We start from the raw sequence: 20,000 nt of genomic DNA, 5'->3' as shown, positions 1-20,000 counted from the left end.
CCGCCTCCCGGGTTCACGCCATTCTCCTGCCTCAGCCTCCCCGAGTAGCTGGGACTACAGGCGCCTGCCACCACGCCCTGCTAATTTTTTGTATTTTTAGTAGAGACGGGGTTTCACCGTGTTAGCCAGGATGGTCTCGATCTCCTGACCTTGTGATCCACTTGCCTCAGCCTCCCAAAGCGCTGGGATTACAGGAATGAGCCACTGCGCCCGGCCCTGTACAGGTATTTCTTAAAGGAAGACATACAAATAGCCAACCGGCTCATGAAAAATTGTTTAGTATCACTAATCATAGGGAAATGCAAATTAAAATCACCATGAGCTATCATCTCACACCTGTTAGAATGGCTTTTATTTTTAATTTCAATAGCTTTTTGGGGAACATTTGGTGTTTAGTTATATTAGTAAGTTCTTTGGTGGTGATTTCTGAGCTTTTGTGCATCCATTACCAGAGCAGTGTACACTGTACCCAATGTGTAGTCTTTTAACCCTCTTCCCCCTCCCACCCTTTCCCTTCAGTCCCCAAAGTCCATGGTATTATTCTTATGCCTTTGTGTCCTCATAGCTTAGCTCCCACTTATGAGTGAGAACATATGATGTTTGGTTTTCCATTCCTGAGTTACTTCACTTAGAATAATGGTCTCCAAATTCCATTCAAGTTGCTGCAAATGCCATTATTTCATTCATTTTTATGGCTGAGTAGTGTTCCATGGTGTATATATATATCATATTTTCTTTATCCACTCGTTGATTGATGGGCATTTGGGCTGGTTCCATATTTTTGCAATTGCGAATTGTGCTGCTATAAACATGCATGTGCAAGTATCTTTTTCATATAGATGACTTATTTTCCTCTGGGTAAATACCCAGGAGTGGGATTGCTGGATCAAATGGTAGATCTATTTTTAGTTCTTTAAGGAATCTCCAAACTATTTTCCACAGTGGTTGTACCAGTCTACATTCCCACCAGCAGTGTAATAGTTTTCCCTTTTCACCACATCCACACCAACACCCATTATTTTTTTTGATTATGGCCATAACAAATTTTATCAAAAAGAGGAAAGACAATGAGTATTGGTGAAGAAAAGGGAACCCTTGCACAGTGTTGGTGGGAATGCAAATGAATACTTCATAATGGAAGACAATACAGAGGTTCCTCAAAAAACTAAAAATAGAAATATCATATGATCTGGCAACCCCACTTCTGGATATATATCCAAAGGAATTGAAATCAGTATATTAAAGGAATATCTGCACTCTCATCTTCATTGCAGCATATTTCACAATAGACAAGATATATCAACCTAAGTGTCCATCAGCAGATGAATGAATAAAGAAAATGTGGTATATCTACGTAATGCAATACTATTCAGCCATACAAAAGAAGGAAATTCCAACATTTGTAACAGTGGAAGATATTACACCACATGAAATAAGCAGACACAGAAAGACAAATACAGCATGATCTCACATGTGGAATCAAAAAGAGTTAACTCATAGAAGTAGAGAATGGAATAGTGTTTACCAGAGGCTGAGGGGTAGAGAAGGGGTCTGGAGGGAAGGAATAGGGAGTTATTGGTCAAAGGATACAAAGTTTCACTTAGACAGGAGGAATAAATTTTGAGATTTATTGCACAGTAGGGTGGCTATAGGCAATAGTAATATATTGTATATTTCTTTCTTTTTTTTTTTTTGAGACAGAGTCTCGCTCTGTTGCCCAGGCTGGAGTGGTGCAGTGGTGTGATCTTGGCTCACTGCAACCTCCACCTCCCAGGTTCAAGTGATTCTCCTGCCTCAGTCTCCTGAGTAGCTGGGATTACAGGCATGTACCACCATGGGCGGCTAATTTTTTGTATTTTAAGTGCAGATGGGGTTTCACCATGTTGGCCAGGCTGGTCTCAAACTCCTGACCTCAAATGATCCGCCTGCCTCAGCCTCCCAAAGTGCTTGGATTAAAAGCGTGAGGCACTGCACCCGGCCTGTTGTATATTTCAAAAGCCAGGAGAGGCTGGGTGCAGTGGCTCACATCTGTAATCCCAGCACTTTGGGAGGCTGAGGCAGGAGGATTACTTGGGCCCAGGAGTTCAAGACCAGCCTGGGCCACATGATGAGATCCTGTCTCTACAAAAAACACAAAACATTTGCTAGTGAGGTGGTGTGTGCCTGTAGTCCCAGCTACTGGGGAGGCTGAGATGGGAGGATCACCAGAGCCCGAGAGGTCAAGACTGCAGTACCATATATTATTGGTGGGAATGCAAAATGGTGCAGCCTCTTTGAAAAACTGTTAGCAGATCCTCATCTGGTTGACCATAGAGGTAGCATATAACCCAGCAATTCCACTGCTAGATATATACCCAGGAGATATGAAAACATGTATTTATATAAACTTGTACATGAATGTTCATAGCATTATTCATAATACCTGAAAAGTGGAAACAACCCAAATGTCTAGCAACTGATAAATGAAATGAAATGTGGTATATTAATACAATGGAATACTATTCAGCCATAAAAAGGAATGCAGTATCACTACATGCTACAATGTAGATGAACCTTCAAAACATCATGCTACATGAAAGAAGTCAGTCACAAAAGACCGTGTATTGTGTGATTCCATTTATATGAAATGTTCGGAATAGGAAAATCCACAGAGACAGAAAGTAGATTAGAGCTCACCAGGGACTAGGAGGAGGGGGTAATAAGGAGATATTGCTTAATGGTTTCAGAGGTTTGGTTTGGAGCGATGAAAAAGTTTTGGAAATATGGTGGTGAGGCTGCACAGCGCTGTAAATACAATTAATACCCTTGAGTTGTACACTTAAAAATGGTAAAATGGTAAATTTTGTTATATATATTTTACCACAATAAAACATTCAAAAAAATGTTTTCTTCAAAAGAGAAAAGCAAAACTAAAGAACCCCCCAAAATGATTGCTAGGAAGCCACTATTGGACGGCTTGGGTCTTCTTAGTAAAACATGAGAGGGGTGCATCTACACAGCTAGACCAAAGAGTGCCTGATGCAGAACAGACTGGAGCTGAGAACTTGAGACAAAGGAGATGTGTTATGTCTCACATGAACAAATGCAGTGTTTGTTACCTATTCTTATGATAAGAATCACTTGAGGGTTTGTTGAATCTGTAGATCAGTGATTCTCAAAGTGTGGCCCAAGGACTCCTAGGGGTCCGTGAAGTCTTCTCTTTTGCAATTACATATTTATTAGAGGCCAGATTTTCTCCCGATACTTCAGGCAAAATAACATATAACAACAGATTGAATGCAAAAGCAGATATGAGAATCCAGCTGTCTTCTATCAAGGCAGACATCAAAGAGGTTTGGAAAAATATATAACAATAGCACGCTTCTAACTGAGTTTTTGAGAATATAGTTATTTTTCATAAAAATGTTATTTATGTTAATGTGTAACAGCTTTATTGTTATTTTTAATGAATTATTACATAAAAAATTCTGAGGTTTTTTTTGTTTGTTTGTTTTTAGAGCCAGTGTCTCGCTCTGTCTCCTAGGCTGGAGTGCAGTGGTGCAATTATGGCTCACCGTAGCCTCGACCTCCTGAGCTCAAGCAATCCCCGCACCTCAGCCTCCCAAGTAGCTGGGACTACAAGCATGCACCACCATGCCCAGCTAATTGTTTTTAAATTTTTTGTAGATGAGGTCTTGCTATATTGACAGGGCTGATCGGTCTCAAACTCCTGGGCTCAAGCAATCCTCCCAACTCTGACCCCTGAAATGCTGGGATTACAGGTGTGAGCCACTGGGCCTGGTGGTTCTTCCATTTTCTGTTGCGTACAAGGGAGCTCTAGAAATGACAAACTAAATTATGCTCTGATCCTCCTGTTGAGCTAGGGAGTTAGATGGCTGATGGTGAATACATCTTTCCAAGAGAGAGGATCTCTCCTCTCTGGTCCACTTCTCCCTATTTCTGGGTTCTTCCTTGACATATGCCAGCTGGTGAAGTGCAGCTTGAGAAGTGCAGAAAAGGCAGTGTAGCCCCAGCTACTCCAGAGAGAAGGAAAGCAGTCCCCAGTGGCCAGCCTTTTCAGGAGGAGGAAGGCTGGGGCTGCACTCCAGGCAAATTGGACAGAGCCCACGTGACCTGCAGCCCCGCTAAAGCCCTGGACATGATGTCTTTCTGACTACACAGCCAGGAGTTCAGTGGCTGAGCACTGCAGTGACTTGAAGGTAAGATAAGATAAATTATATTTATTATTTCAAGCCTTTGATTATATTCCTTTTGGGAAGGCACCTGCCCTGATGGCTCTGACAAGCTCCTTGTGCCCGGGCCTGGTGGGCTCAGTCACTGCTTATTTTTTGAGCATGAGCAATGTTTGGCAGTGGCAGTGGGAATGAAAAGAGTGTGTAGGGAGGGGAAGGAGAGTCGTGCTGCCAGGCACTACTCTTCAGACTGGCTTGGGGTTGAACTTTGTTCAGAACCACTGAGCAGTGCAGTCATGCCAGCTTGCCCCTCCCTTCACTCCCACCTCTTCATTGCCAAACTTGAAACTATCTCTTAGAGAACAGAAGTCAAAGGTTTCATGCATAAAATCCACATCTTTGAAGCAAAAACACCTAATGAGTCTGTCAAGGTTTTCACGTAGGATCACAGTGGCCACCAAATCTTATGCCAAATGCTTAGAAACTCCTAAGGTAGTAGTTCCTAACATTTTGTGGGGCCTTTTCAGGATCAATGAAATGCCAAATGTACATCTATGTAAAATTTTGCATACTATTCTAGGGAGTTTGGGTCCAGAGAGTTCAGGCTTTCCATGTACCTTTAATAACCCTGTGACTCCCAAGTTTGGAACCTCTGGTCTACAGTGTCTTTCTTGGTCTGGGACAGCAGTTGCACAGCACTTTTAGGTCTGATGTATTCTTTCTTGGAACACTATTGGTGCTCAGGAAAATTATGGGGGTCCCATAGAATATATGGTTAGTAAACTAATGCTACATTCTGCCATCTTTATCTAGTATTCACCCTGTTCCCTCTAAATGATGCAATATCCTTGTCAAGTGGTTGTCTAGCATCTGCTGAAACACTTCTAGTAACAGGGACCTATATTTCCTGACACATATTCTAGTTTGTCATTGTGTCTATTTAAACGTACTAAGAACTTAACATTTCTGATGATTCTGTTCTATAACACATTTGCTCTCTCTAGCCCAGCGTTTATATCATAGATAGAGATATAGATAGATAGATGATAGATAGATAGATAGATAGATAGATAGATAGATAGATATTCGCTAAATAAGGCATCTATTTCTGGGAAGGGATGTAAACATGAATAAGAAATGGTCGTTGCACATGTTTTTATCTCAAACCAGAGCCCCAGAGCTTACTATTCCCTTTAGGTCAGCGTGAAATCCATTAGCCTAGCACTTTGGGGATATGGTGTAAATCAGCTGTTGATCGATCTAGTGATACTAGGTCATCCATCTCACATTTCCCATTTCCAGAGTTTATCTTTCCCCTCCTTTTGAAAATGGGAACAGTTGCCCATTGCCATTTTCTGTCCACATGCTCCATTCATTGTTATCCCTCAAAGTTCAACACCAAGAGTGAGCTCCTCCTGTGTCCTGGGACCCTACACCATTTTCCAAGTCGTCTCTTCTCTTCTTCCACCTAGAGGAAAAAATAAGGCCTGACTCTAGGATTTGAAGTCTTTTCCCTTTTCATTACAGTGTGATTTTTCTTGCAAATTCTGCCCTGCAGCATGGTGCTTGTGGTCTTGCCAGGCTCACAGCAAGTGCCCCGCTAGAGTAACCCTGGCAGTTATAGCAGAGCTCATGTATCTTGCAAGTCCTCAGAAGTTGTGGCTGTGTTTCAAAAGTTCTAGGTAGCCGAACATCTCTACATAGATAAGTACAATTTGTTTGAAAATAAAAGCGTACTTCCTATTTAAAATGTGATTTAGGCTGAGCATGGTGGATCATGCCTGTAATCCCTGCACTTTGGGAGGCCGAGGCGGGTGGATCACTTGAGGTCAGTAGTTCGAGACCAGCCTGGCCAACATGGAGAAACCCCATCTCTACCAAAAATACAAAAAATTAGCCAGGCGTGGTGGCAGGCGCCTGTAATCCCAGCTAGTTGGGAGGCTGAGGCAGGAGAATTGCTTGAACCCAGGAGGTAGAGGTTGCAGTGAGCTGAGATCATGCCACTGCACTCCAGCCTGGGCGATAGAATGAAACTATATCTCAAAAAAAAAAAAAAAGAATGAAAGAAAAAATGTTATTTAAAAAATGTCACATAGCTGATTTTTACTCTTCTGCCAGAGACCACTAAATGTGGTGTCTCTTCCCTACGGCCCAACATGAACATCATGATCAGCCAGCCTCTTTTCCTCACCATATCCTGTTTGTTCTTCACAGCAGGCATTGCCCCTTTCATGAAACTCACCCTAATCACACTAGCCCACTCAGATCTCCACGTTAGTATTTCCACTGATGAGCATTCCAGTCTACGATCACACAAGCCACACAATTTAGCACTTTTTATTTTATAGTCTTATTTGCTGTTTCATGTATGTGCAGCTTCTCTGTTGGGTACTCAGATTTGGGTGAGCTTTGGGTTTTGTTTTTTAAGTGAACTGATACCTAAGCTATTTGTTTCACCCATACAATTAGAAAAATAGTGGATGCCTACAGGGTATGATTCAGGAGCACTAGGGAGAACTATCTCAAACACAAACACCTCTCCTACTAGGCCTTCGTAGTGCCTGTGTACTCAATGTCAATGAGACTTTTATCCTTTTGGTTGTTGTCTCCTGACAACACTCACTATAAAAATGCAAATAGCTCTATTCTCCTACCTTGGTAAATATCAGTAAAGAGGCTAACGACTTTTTTTTAAGTGAAAGCAAGTTTATTAGAAAGGTAAAGGAATAAAGAATGGCTACTCCATAGGCACAGCAGCAAGGCTAGGGATATTTAACCAAGATACCTCAGGGGCTGCTCTGGGGAAGAGGGAGCTCCAAGAAATGCCATCCCCACTTCAACTAGAGCCACTCTACTTTTGTTTTCTGGACCGAAGTTACCCTAAAACTTTATTTATAAACCATTCAGATGCAAAAATAATTTTAAAAAAATATTCCTTTAGGGTAGTAATTCCCAAACTTTAGTATGCGCAAGAATACCCCTGCAAGGCTTGTTAACATGTAAACTGCTGGACCTTGCCTCCAGAATTTCTGATAATTTGCATCTCTAACAAGTTTCCAGGTGATGCTGCTGGTCAAGAGACCATATACAGTACGCTAAGCACTACTTCTGTAGATGAGTGTGTTTACAGCCTCCCAAATTCCCTAGGAGAAGCACTGGCAGGAGGTGAGGGTGGGGGTAAAGAGAATGGGGAAATCTCCAGAATGGAAGTTGACTGGTTCAAAAAAATCAGTCTCTCTGTTGATTCATGTTTATTTATTTAATTTTTTATTTTTTGGAATTAGAATCTTGCTCTGTCACCCAGGCTGGAGTGCAGCGGCATGATCTCGGCTCACTGCAACCTCTGCCTCCCGGATTCAAGTGATTCTCCTGCCTCAGCCTCCCGAGTAGCTGGGGTTACAGGCACCTGCCACCATGCCTGGCTAATTTTTGTATTTTTAGTAGAGACGGGGTTTCACCATGTTGGCCAGGCTGTTCTCGAACTCCTGGCCTCAAGTGATCCACCTGCCTTGGCCTCCCAAAATGCTGGGATTACAGGTGTGAGCCACTGCACCAGCCGATTTGTGTTTATTTTGAATCCCTTCATCTTCATATCTGAAGTAAGAAGCCCCCAATTAGTGTTTTGACCTTAGGGCTTTGGACCCTAACCAAGTCCCAAAGGAGAGTTTCTCTATGCATAGTGCTAAGCACAAATGGGAGCTTCAGTAATAGCTGTTGGTCTAGGCCTTCCTGAAGCTTTGATTCACCTGTATGTTTAAAGTCATAGAACTGGAAAGGATCACTAGGACTTCACATAAGGCCTCTAGATAATGCTAACATATTGGCTGATGGAGTCATCTAGCATAGGCAGTGTGATGCCAATATCAGAAAATTCTAATGAGTTGGAGAGAAAGAAGCTGGCCAACCTTCTAACCCTACTAAATGTACAAATCAATAGAATTAGACAGAATCTTACAATATAAAGACAAATTTTATTGTCAGTAAAATCCTTTAATAACTCATTTTATCCTGTTTCAGTAGGACCTTATTCTTTCTTCTGATGAAAATCCAGCCATCGCATCTCTCATTAAAAATAAAATTATTATTTTGAAATAAATAAATATATAAAATAAATAGCATATACATTTTATAAATAGTTTGTCCTTATGCACAGTATCCATGCTTACATTTTAATATCATTTTCTTACAACCTACCCCATCTCCCACTTCCAATGACAGGAAAACTGCATGTCAGGACAGATGAGAAATTTGCAGTGCCAATGCAGGGAAGGCTTGCAGCAAGGTTGTAGCCCCAAGGATTTTCTTAATGAGACTTTTCCAAAGCTCTGTAGGTAGCATCTGTGGCAGATTCCTTGGCGTTTCATTTATATCCATTGTCAAGGTATTTGAGTAAATTGTGGGGTAAGACACCCCTGGCCCTTAGGAGGGGCTCCCATTCTTTGTTATGCTACCTCAGGGGAAGGAACATGAGTAAAGAAAAAAGTATATACAAGATTCCCTCGAGCCCAGCCCCCCCATCCCTCCCCAAAATAACCCAACCTTGATATACACTTTGAACAACAAGGGAACAGCTGGGTTGAGTTCAACAGTAAGTGCTTTTCTGTTATCTAAAATGATAGGAAGGAAGGATTGAAAAGCTATGAATATAGTGCTTGCAGAGACAACCGTGGCCCCAGAGTACATGGGTCACAGAGGGCACACCAGAGGTTCATTACCTATAGTGAAAGAGGTCTCTGGACATGGAGGGCAACTTAGAAGGATCTACAGGCCTGGGTAAAAAGTGAGTGAATTTCTGGTGTCGTTTAGTCCTGTATCCCTCCCGGGGTGAGCCATCTTTGTTCAGGGCCACGTAATACTGTCTCTCCGAGTCCGAATGTTTGTACAAGGTTGAGGCATAGGTGTTGTACCAGTTTTCTTCAAACTGTTCCCGGAAAACACATTCACGTGTGAGTTTCTTCTGTGAGGGTGAGAAAATAAAGCAGAACCCATTATATGACTATTTCTCCTATCCCAGCTTGCTAGTAGAGAAACCCTGAAATAGCAATAGCACATTGATGTTAGAAAATTCCAGTCCTATCTCTCTGTATTACTGGAGGTATCTTTCTTCCAAATAGCACAAAACACTCTTGTCTGTATCTCCTTCATTCTCTTTCATGAGTTACACAAAAATGTTTTAGTTGAAATCTCTCCTGAAGGGAGGAGATTGGAGGAGATGGCATCACCTGGCTCTTTGAGCCTGAGAATTGCTGCTATGGCCTCCCAATGCCCTGCTGGCACCCACTGAGCTTTCTCCCTACTTAGAGCTAATGATGTTCAAATTCATTGAGATTGCAGTCAACCATGTCAACTAACAGGCAAAGGCCTCGGATCTATATAAAGCTCCATGGGAGGTGAGCTGTGATCTCTCCTAATGAAGGGTCTCAGGCCTGTCAGTCTGAAAGCTCAGAAAAGATCTCCTTGAAAAGCTCTTCCAATCTGGCTACTTCAGGCTGGCAGTTCCTGGGTCTCTTGCCTCTGTCCCTTCTCACACTTGATCCAACCGCCATACTACTTGCTGGAGTTGCCGATACTGAGTGCTGGGGACAGGCCTATCTCTTAGGTGTCATGGAAAAATGTGTTCTGATTTCATGGGGTGCAGGCAGCCAGAAAGTATGCTATGTGACTTAAAAGCCAGAGCCAGGAGTTGGAATCCCTTGGAAGGGTTAAGGTCAGTAAATCACTCACCATTCCTCAGTGCTAGGGTAGCTTCCAGAATAGAGAAAATGCACTGCCGTTAGCCTAGTCCTAGCTGAGGGCTTAAGGCTGTCACCAGACCCTGGAACCCTCATTCTTCATTTGTTTGTTTCATTTGGCCTTTGGGACTCAGCTGAAGCAATCTGGAAATCAGGGACTGTGTTGTTAACCTCAGAATCCTCAATTTGAAAGCCAGCTCTTCCACTGCCTATTTTTGTGCCTGCTAGTCTGCTACTCCTCTGGGTACACATTCAGATTCAGATGTACTCCCCTGGAGGGTTAATGCCCCAAACCCTGACCATCTACTGCCAAACTAGCACAGGTTACTGTTATCATCAGACTAGCTGGCCTTCTAATGAAAAAGGCAAAAATCACATGTATCAGAGAAAAGCTTATGTTTTGGGACCGGGTGCAGTGGCTCATGCCTGTAATCCCAGCACTTTGGGAGGCCAAGGCGGGTGGATCACTTGAGGTCAGGAGTTCGAGACCAGCCTGGCCAACATGGTGAAACCCAGTCTTTACTAAAAAATACAAAAAATTAGCCTGGCATGGTGGTGCATGCCTGTAGTCCCAGCTACTCGGGAGGCTGAGGCAAGAGAATCACTTGAACAGGGGAGGTGGAGGTTGCAGTGAGCTGAGGTTGCGCCACTGCACTCCAGCCTGGGCAACAGTGTAAGACTCCATCTCAAAGCAAAAAAAAAAAAAAAAAAAAAAAGCTTGTTTTGGTGGGGGCCAAATGAGTGAAGGTGTTATGTAGCAAGACCCTGAACAGCCAAGAAGTAACTAGAAGACACTACTCCTTTACAGCTAAAAAAGGGCTTTCAAGTGCTAGATAAATTTCTTTTTTTTTTTTGAGATGGAGTCTCACTCTGTTGCCCAGGCTGGAGTGCAGTGGCGCAATCTCGGCTCACTGCAACCTCTGCCTCCCCGGTTCAAGTGATTCTCCTGCCTCAGCCTCCTGAGTAGCTGGGATTACAGGTGCATGCCAGCATGCCCGGCTAATTTTTTATTTTTTATTTTTAGTAGAGATGGAGTTTCACCATGTTGGCCGGGCTGGTCTTGAACTCCTCACCTTGTGATCCGCCCACCTCAGCCTCCCAAAGTGCTGGGATTACAGGCATGAGCCACCGTGCCTGGTCCCCAGATAAATATTTTTATACTTTTGCTTTACATTGTCCAAACACTGGTTGTAATAACCTCTGACCAAAAAAAAAAAAAAAAAAAAAAAAAAAAACCTTAAACTTACCGACCCATAGAGTTCTCCTCGCTCATTCATTCCTAGGTACAGGCCAGAGTCCACTCCCCGGATGCTGATCAGCCCCACAGCCAGGCTGATAAACTCCAGGATTCCTAGGGCAAAAAGTGAACACTATTCCCATTACCAGCATCAAACTAAGAGAAAGCTGTTCAGGTGACATGAGCTACCAGTCATTTGTCCCCAACTGGAGGCCAGCCCTGTGTGCCTTTGATAAAATGCCTGATGAAACCATCTTTTGCGGCAAGAATGGAACCTCAGAGAAGGTACTTAGTCTCTTTGGGCCTCAGTTTTTCCATATGTAAAACGGGGGACACCATCTCTGCTTCTACTCAACACTCTTAGGCATATTACGAGGAAGAGACCATGAGAAGGCTTTGGCTACAAAAGCTCCGTAATTGCAAGGTGCTATTGCTGTCAAATTCAAGAAACAGGAAGTCAGTTTTCTAAATGCAAGAAGGACAGGTTTCTGTATCTTTCCCTGTAACCTCCCTCTTCCTTAGAGCACACAGCATTACCTTGCTGTCCTCTAGGCTGAACTTGTTTTGTGCCCTGTCAGCCCCCATGTCCTTAAAGCCACATGAGGCTGTCAACTGCCTGTAGCTGACTCTAACAAAGGTCACACAGGCCACTCACTGTTTGTTCCCCCTGCTTATGGCAGGAGGCAAAACTTGGCCACATGAGGCCGGGCGCGGTGGCTCACGCCTGTAATCCCAGCACTTTGGGAGGCCGAGGTGGGCGGATCACGAGGTCAGGAGATCGAGACCACGGTGAAACCCCATCTCTACTAAAAATACAAAAAATTAGCCGGGCGCAGTGGCGGGCGCCTGTAGTCCCAGCTACTAGGGAGGCTGAGGCAGGAGAATGGCGTGAACTCGGGAGGCGGAGCTTGCAGTGAGCCGAGATTGCACCACTGCACTCCAGCCTGGGCGAGAGAGCGAGACTCCGTCTCAAAAAAAAAAAAAAAAAAAAAAAAAAAAAAAAAAAAAAAACTTGGCCACATGAGAGCTTTCTCCTAAAAAGCATTCTCAGCTAGTACAGCCCCAAGCTGACAAGCCTATCATTCTCTTTTGAGAATTTTAAGTTTATCCACAGCAAAGAGTTGGCAGGTGGTATTGGACTCAGTACTGATTTGAGATGTTGTAACTTTAAGGCCAAAGAGAAGAAATTCAGAAATGTCCTCCTAGCGGACAATATTAGAGGTGAAGATTTGAAAATGCTTTCATTTACCCAACAGCAGTCCTAAGTGGGAAAAAGGACCCAGAACTGAAATCCTGGTGATACTGAAGACTACAATTTTGTCCCAAGATAGTACGTCTATTATCTAGATACAGACATAATAGTCAACTAGATTCCTCTCTGATATTCCTGCCTCTAATCACATTTCTCAACATACAGACCAAAAACTTGTTTAAGTCATCCAAGGTATGAAATGAGCTCATATCTGGCTTTCTTATCCAAAATTGCAATTCTGTTTTTTTGTTTGTTTGTTTGTTTTTTGAGACAGGATCTCACTTTGGCACCCAGGTTGGAGTGCAGTGGTGTGATCATGGCTCACTGCAGCCTCAACCTCCCCAGGCTCAGGTGGTAATCCCACCTCAGCCTCCCTCGTAGCTGGGACTACATGCACGCATCACCACACCCAGCTAATTTTTTATTTTTTCTAGAGACAAGGTTTCACCATGTTGCTAAGGCTGTTCGCAAACTCCTGGGCTCAAGCAATCTGCACACCTTGGCCTCCCAAAGTGTTGGGATTACAGGCATGCACCACTGTGCCTGGCCCAAAAATGCAATTCTTAAGGGTAATAATATTCTATGTAGAGCTGATTTTCCAAGATCAATAATTTTAAGCGGCTAATTTTAAAATCAGGTTAAAACTCTACTGGGAAGTCTCCTGAGGAACCCCAGTGACTCAAGTTGGTGGGCTGCTGTTCAGGTATGGCAGCTTTGGGGGCATGTGCTTCCACAACCCACCCAGATCTTTTGGAAGGATGTAAGGTTATTCTGCTGCAATTCTATAGAACACTCAGGGTTTGGCCTTTGGCCTCTCACACTGAAATCCTCCAAGTTTTATTCTCAGTCTGGTTGCTATTAAATTTTACAGTACAAAGAAAGGAGTCTCGGGAAATGAGATTGAGACAAGACGGTAGGAGGGGAAGAGAAAATACCCAGTGCCAAGTAAGGGTTAATCAGACACTGATTTAATGCAACCAAATCTTCAGCTGCACTGCATAAGGTTTTGCATTTGGTTCTGCTCCGTTTGATATTTCAATAAATGACTTGTAAGAGAACATATGAGGACCGCTTATCCTAGTTCTAGAAGACGTACAGCTGAGAGGGATGACACAATCAATATCCAAAGAGATTTCAAGAGGATGGAAAAATGGAGTGGCTCCAGCAAACTATGCTTAATTAGAATCAATGTGAAGTCCTGCACTTTGGTCCCCCAAATTTCCCAAAGTGTTTTGTGTTTGGGGTTTGGTTGGGGGAGGGTGAGCCTCAAGTGCAGACAGTTGAGTTAGCTGTACTGCTTAGATCATGTCCTATTAACATAGTTGGTCTGTGCAAGGGCTTTATAATTATCTATTTCTTTCTTTCTTTTTCTCTTCATACCCTGCTCCCATCTGCCCCTCCACTTCAGGCAACCATGTATATTTTCTTGAAAATGTGTATTGTTATTTTGTGTTCTTGTGCATTTTAATTACACACAAGTCTACCCATCTCTGCAATGGGGAAATGTGGCTTAGTAAAACACAACAATGGCTAAGAGACTTAATTGAACAAGGCAAACTCAGTATGATGGGTGATTAGCAGGATTATTAAAAAGCTAATGTACAATTGGTCATGTAAAATTAAAAATTAGAAAGCTAGTGGAAAAAATAGAAAAAAAGTTAGTGTGATCTAAGGCCTCACTGATACAGGTCTGGTAACTAGCAAAAGGGAGGGAGGATTGTCCCACTCTGCTCTGCCATGGTTAGACCACACTGAGAATGGTGTGTTTAGTTCTACTGTGCTTAGAGAAGAAAATGGAAAAACAGAGCATGTTCAAAGGAGAGTGCCCAGTATGGAAAGGAAACTAGAAACCAGGTCATGATTCAGTTCTGGGTCCTAAACTCTGAGGGACACTAACATGTGGGAGCCTTTAGTTCTTTGCTTTGCTCAGGCAGGTTACTCCTGAGCTTCAAGACTGAGTTCCTTCATTCTGTATCTGACAACCCTGAGCTCATTAAGTAGCAGAGCACAGCTTGTGATCTCACTGCCCAAGACATAGTGTGAGAACAAATCATGAAACCCAAGAGGTGTGGCCATTTGAGTCACCACAGTTTTTCTCCAACTCTCTGTTAACCCTGATGCCAAAGGACAGATCATACAGGAAGTCACTTGGGTTGTGTCCAGTAACAGGGGTCTCCAACAGCTGGAATTATCCCTGCCCAGCTGTCTTTGGGCATCATTTTCCCTCGCCAACTTTCCTATTAGCTGGTTTCAAACTGTGGGAACCCAGTGGCACATGATGATGGAAGAGATATTCCTAAACCTTCTCCTGAATCCCAGCCAGCATGAAGGGGGAGAGAAAATAAGCCATTTTCATATTTTCCCAGCTACAGCTGGACAGGGGTGTTAACAGCAAAGTGTTGAGGTGAAGTATTAAGTAGACAAAGTTTGTCCTCAGTACTCTTACCCCTTCAAGGCCCAGGACCTCTCTCTACTCTGCCTCATCTTGACCTGCCCACATCAGGCTCTGCCCTTTTCTTGACAATTTCCAGACACTTCTTATACCTCTCTCCCCAGGCCCTCAGTCAAAACTGATCTGTTCTGGGCCCCACTGCTTCAGAACCTAGCTAGATGACTGTCTAATGTGTCATTTAATCTAGTTCCATAACTTGCCTGAATCCTTCAGCCATCCTGTCAGACCTTTGGGGCCGAGACAGTGCTGCTTTGGCATCTTGCCAAATGAGAACCAGATCACTCAAGAACCAAAGCAGCTGCATGAGCCCACTCCATCCCACCTGGTGGGAGGACTCTCCTTCAGTTTGGCTCCCAAGCTCTGCTCTGCCAGTCCACAGGTGCCCCTCGGAATGTCAGTATCCTTGTGAACTTCATATAAATGCTACCAGCCAGGCGGTGATTGAAATACTCCTGGCTACTGATTGCAGATGGAGAGCGGAGAGCATATGCTGTGCCAACAGGTTATTATTTGGAGTCGGGACTGCTCTTGGGCTTAGCCTGACTTGTTCTGAACACATGGATTCCAGGGTAATCCTTGGGGGCCCTGCTCTCCAATTACAACAAATAGCTATTTACTTCACATGGCTTTTGGAGACTACCTCTTCCCCCCTAGCAGAAATCTATAATATTTTATATCTTAAGTCTGGCCTACTTTACCCTGCTGGAATGTTGACTGCTAAAGCACTTATGGAATGTTAAAGTTTCAATTTATTGAATACCCTGGCTGATTAACTCAAATGTGGAGGGAGGAAAGAGTTAGCAAACTTGAACGCCACCTCTTTCTGTGCCAAAAGCTAAACTGAGAAAGAGTATGTGTTTTAAAGTTGGCAGGGAAGGTTACAAAGAGACAGCTTTGGCCAGTTATCATTTTCTTTACAGGAAGTGCAGGAAAGTGACAGGAAGTCAGGGAAGGAGGAAAAGGAAAAGGTGATGCAGAGGTGCTCTTAGCCAGTGTTGTTTTCTTTTTTAAAGGCAAAACCAAAAATGAAGCAGTCAGTTAAGCAGCAGTGAAAATGTCCCTTCCTCCTGCCAATCTTATTTCCTTTGGTTTCTCCTTAAACTTAACACCCTTAGCAGACCTGGGAAATGAAAAGAAATCAAGATGTGTCTTTAGGGAGGTAATTAAAGACCACTTATCCCAAGAGCCTATTACTGATTTATGTTGACCTTGTAGGTTACTGGGCTCAGCTTAGGCACAAAATCAGAAAAATATTTGGAGCTGCTGGGAGGTGTGCTCATAATTTCTCCACTTTCGCTACCCCCACCCCACATTTCTCCATCATTTCATGATCTTTTTTTTTGGTTACATATCGGCAATGAGTTACCCCGGTATCTTTATGCCATTTCAGGAAGCCTCTGAGGCCGGTGTGGGAGTCCTATTCCTTAAGAAGAGGAACAAAAGGGGACTGCAAAATCACAGGCAATGAAAGGGAAAGGAGCCAAGTTAACACTCCCTCTCCTCCCACTCCACCTTATCACCCTTTTGAGGACCTGCTGCAAGTTTATACAGACACCTGCACCCCTCCATTACCCCTCCCAACCTACTGTACTCTAGCTATGTTTGAGTGCATTTTTCCAAGATGCCATAGACCTCATTAGGGTTTCTGCCTGTTCCCAGCAAGGAAGACCAACCCTACCCCTAAGCTGTTTGCTAGGCTTGGCCTTACCCCGCACTGGCCCCTATGTTCCCCTTTTTGCTGTGCACTCCAGATGCAGCTCTAGCAAGGCATGGAGAATAGGAGGATGGAGAGGTTTGGGGGGGGGGTTGGGGCAGATGTTGGCAAGAAGGAGGGTGGGAAAAAGAAGGGAAGGGTGTCATGTCTGAGTGTAGGCAGAACATCTTACTGGCTTGGGGAAAAGGTGTCTTTCTTGGATTATAGGGTCCTTGGGAGGAAGCAGAGGACATTGGAGGATGCGGAAGGGCAAAGGTAGCTGTCACAGAACCCCCCATGATGTCTTAGTATATAATTGGAAATTGAAAATAAAAATGGCAAATTACCGAGGAGCGAACACATTTGCTTAGAAACCTAATCTTTGTCTCAGATCAAGGCTTATATTAATTGTGTAATTAGTTCTATATGTGAGGCAGGCAGCTGTGTTGAACAGTTTGTATAGTGGCAGGCAAACAGACAATCCTGGATGGAGGTTGAACGTTTCCTGCTTTGGGCCCAAGAGACAACTGTTTCTGGGACTGGGAGTGGGCCCAGGACGGTTTCCTCACTGAGGCAAGGAGTCCAGAGGTAGTTTCCGGCAAAAGCTGCCCCAGGACTTGTGCCCTTACACGGTGGACACCGCGAGGTTTTCCTAGATTCCCAATTCGTGCCAGGCTGCCTGGATTGTCTCCTACCCTGGACAGAGCGACCCCAAGGCAGGCGGAGGCCACAGCTGCCGGGTACCCACGGGCCAAAAGCGATTTGTGTGCCGGCCGACCGCCTCACATGCCCACGGCCCATGCAGGATCCTGTTCCAGGAAATCAGCTGCCACAGCCCTGCTGCCTTCGAGGCTCGGCCCGCGCTGCAGCCACGGTCCTGGCCTCCTAGGCGAGAGCTCCCACCCCTGTCTCAGCTCCACCTGCTTTCATTCAAGGCTTAGAGTCCAGCTCCCAGAACTACCCCCTTGCTCCCTGGGGAGATACTGTGGAGCGGCGAAAGGAGAGGCCCCACCGCAAGGCGCCCCCGCCCCCACCTGAGAGTGTCCGAGGGTACAGGGCCCCCTGATGTCGAGAGGCCCACGACCGCGCCGTCGTGTCTCGCCTCGACTGGCCCGGACGACACCAAGCCCGGGGGCGGTCTGCGGGCCCTACGCCTGAGCCCGGAGCTGTGGGCTCCCCAGTGCGCCGCCCGCCCGCCTCCCGTTCCCCCGACCGCGTCCTCACCGAAGCGGCTGTGGTCGTGGCGGGTGCCGTGCACCGTGCCGTTGGGGAAGATCTCCAGGTGGAAGCCGGTGCGGCAGTAGAGCTGGCGGCGCCGCAGGATCCCCTTCAGGTGGGCGAAGTCTGTGGGTGAGCCACGCTGCAGCTTCCCCTCGATTTGGCCCAGGCGCTCGTTCAGGAAACCTGGGGAGTCAGCTAAGGGCACGTTCCCCAGAGACGAGGAGAAGCCCTGTAGATCCCAGTCCAAGGAGGCGAAGACGCCCCCCACCTCTGCCATGGCTGGGCCGATTGCGGCGCTGGTTGTGCTGGACGCGCGCGGGCCGAGCCGGGGCCACGGGGCGCGAACTGCCTCTCCCCGCAGCGGGCGCGGGCGGTTCGGCGGCGCTCCCTCGCTAGCTCGCTTGCTCCGCGCTCTGCCGAGCTGCAGTCGACGTCTGTTCGCGTCCAAGGAACTTCTCAGCGGCGGGGAGCGCGGGGCAGCGTGCTCCTGACCTTGCTCTCAGTCAAAGTGCCTCTTCCCCTCCGCATCCATCTCCCCCGGCCTCTCATAGCTGGCTTCGTCCAGCTATCAGATGCAAACGGCACTTTATATACATACCCACTCCCCTTACATTGACATATTGGATATTTAAATACAAGCCACACCTCATTGGCATCCCCTCGGAGATTGGTGTGTGGGTTCTTTTTTTTTTTTTTTTTTTCTTGCATCCATTTGGCTCTTTTTGGGAGAGGGGGGTGGAGGGAGAAAGCGAGCGAGCTTCACTCCCTCTTTTATTATGAAAAAATGGCAGGAAAAAGCTACACATTGCAGTGAGGCATAACTGCTTTTGGCAGGTTCTTCTGAAACTGCTGATGAAATAACAGAGCCCAGTGCGTGGAGGCCGCTGGCGCGCACGGCCACTCAAGGCCTGTTCCGTGGGGGTCTGTCTGTCTGCTGCCCGGGGGCTGTCCCCACCTCCCACGCGTCCTCGGGCTGCTATGCTAGCTTTTGGAAAGTGCCATGAGACCGGAGTTGGGGGGTTCACATGCTCCTGCTCTCCTCTTGTTCCCCAGTTGGTCGGAGGCTGCGGAAAGGGCATCTGACCCGGGACAGGGACTCCCTGGTTTCTTTGTTCCACGGCCCCCAAGTCCTAATTCCTACCTGTATAGGTTGGCGGGGTACCGAGGAAGTGAAAAACCTGGAAGCCAATGCAGTTGCAAAATTTGGGGTTGGGGGTGGTGGTCCTTGCAGATTCCAAGGCGAGGGCCTTACGGGGTCTGAGAGGAGCGGGAAACCCCTCAGAGGAAAGATGAATTTTTATTTTTTTAAAGAAAGAGACGTTACAGCTTAGGCTTAGGAAAAGGAGAGGGGGAGTAAGAAATAGAAAGCGATCTTTTTGAAAAATGATCTCCGCTGGCTTTCTGGGCGCGCTTTTAAGAGGCTCTCGAGAGCAAGCTCAATGAGAGGCCATTGGAAGCCTGGTGGGGGCTTCCCCCCTACCTCGTTTCTTGTTGGAAACAGGTGTTTCCTCGTTCTGTCCAGTGCCTTGCTCCGAGATATTCTATCAGGAAGAGCGGCAGTTGGGACAGGAACCGGCGGCAGCCAGGTCAACGGGCAACGTCCAGAAGTCCTGGGGAGCAGGTGCCAGACCTGCCCTGCACCCCTGCACCTGTGCCCCGAACCTGAATCCTGGGGCACCTATTGGGCCCTGGCACTCGGCGTCCCGATCGCCTGTGAAAGGGTGTTGTTACTTGGTTTTCACCCGCAGCCGGCGATGGCTGCCTTCCCAGGCTCCCTCAGGAGAAACTGAACACAGGGAGCCCCGCGCCACCCCCTCTCTTTGCAGCGCCTCCTGCTGGCGACCCCTAGTCTCGTGGCAACTTTGAACTCAGGGTCACCATGAGATAAGAAAACCGATTCCGCTCAATTCACTTAGTGCAATTCAGGGTCCTACTCCTGGGCTCCCACGTGCACCCTGAGCTCACTCCCCTGGAACCGTAGCAATTCTCGTTTGGGAGTATTGTGGCTTGGTACTGGTGTGCCTCTGCAGCTCAGACAGAACCTCTGAAGCCAAGCGCAAGATGCGGCACACAATAGGCACACTCAGAAATAATCTGAGGTGCTCCCAGTAGCAGCGGACATAGATGCAAGTCATCTTCCAATTGTAGGGGACACAGAAATGCAGAAAGTGTCATTCATATTGAAGTATTTATGGATGAAATCATACGCTGTCTGGGATTTGCTATTAAATTATTCAAAGT

At 45.8% G+C, this 20,000-nt stretch overlaps 1 protein-coding gene across 1 annotated transcript; it reads right to left on the bottom strand.

The window, feature by feature from the left end:
- Positions 1–8,123: 8,123 nt before the first annotated feature.
- On the bottom strand, positions 8,124–18,323 carry FGF16 (fibroblast growth factor 16). The gene is made up of 3 exons (XM_004064424.3): positions 17,763–18,323; positions 11,152–11,255; positions 8,124–9,129 (listed from the first exon to the last, which is right to left on the bottom strand). Exons 1-3 carry the CDS (start codon positions 18,034–18,036, stop codon positions 8,884–8,886), a joined length of 624 nt encoding a protein of 207 aa, XP_004064472.1. The 5' UTR covers positions 18,037–18,323; the 3' UTR covers positions 8,124–8,883.
- Positions 18,324–20,000: the final 1,677 nt, after the last annotated feature.

Source organism: Gorilla gorilla, chromosome X (genome assembly GCF_029281585.2).
Source record: "Gorilla gorilla gorilla isolate KB3781 chromosome X, NHGRI_mGorGor1-v2.1_pri, whole genome shotgun sequence".
NCBI lineage: Eukaryota > Metazoa > Chordata > Mammalia > Primates > Hominidae > Gorilla > Gorilla gorilla.
The sequence above is the reverse complement of the archived record's forward strand: the minus strand, read 5'-3'. Positions and strand labels throughout refer to the sequence as shown.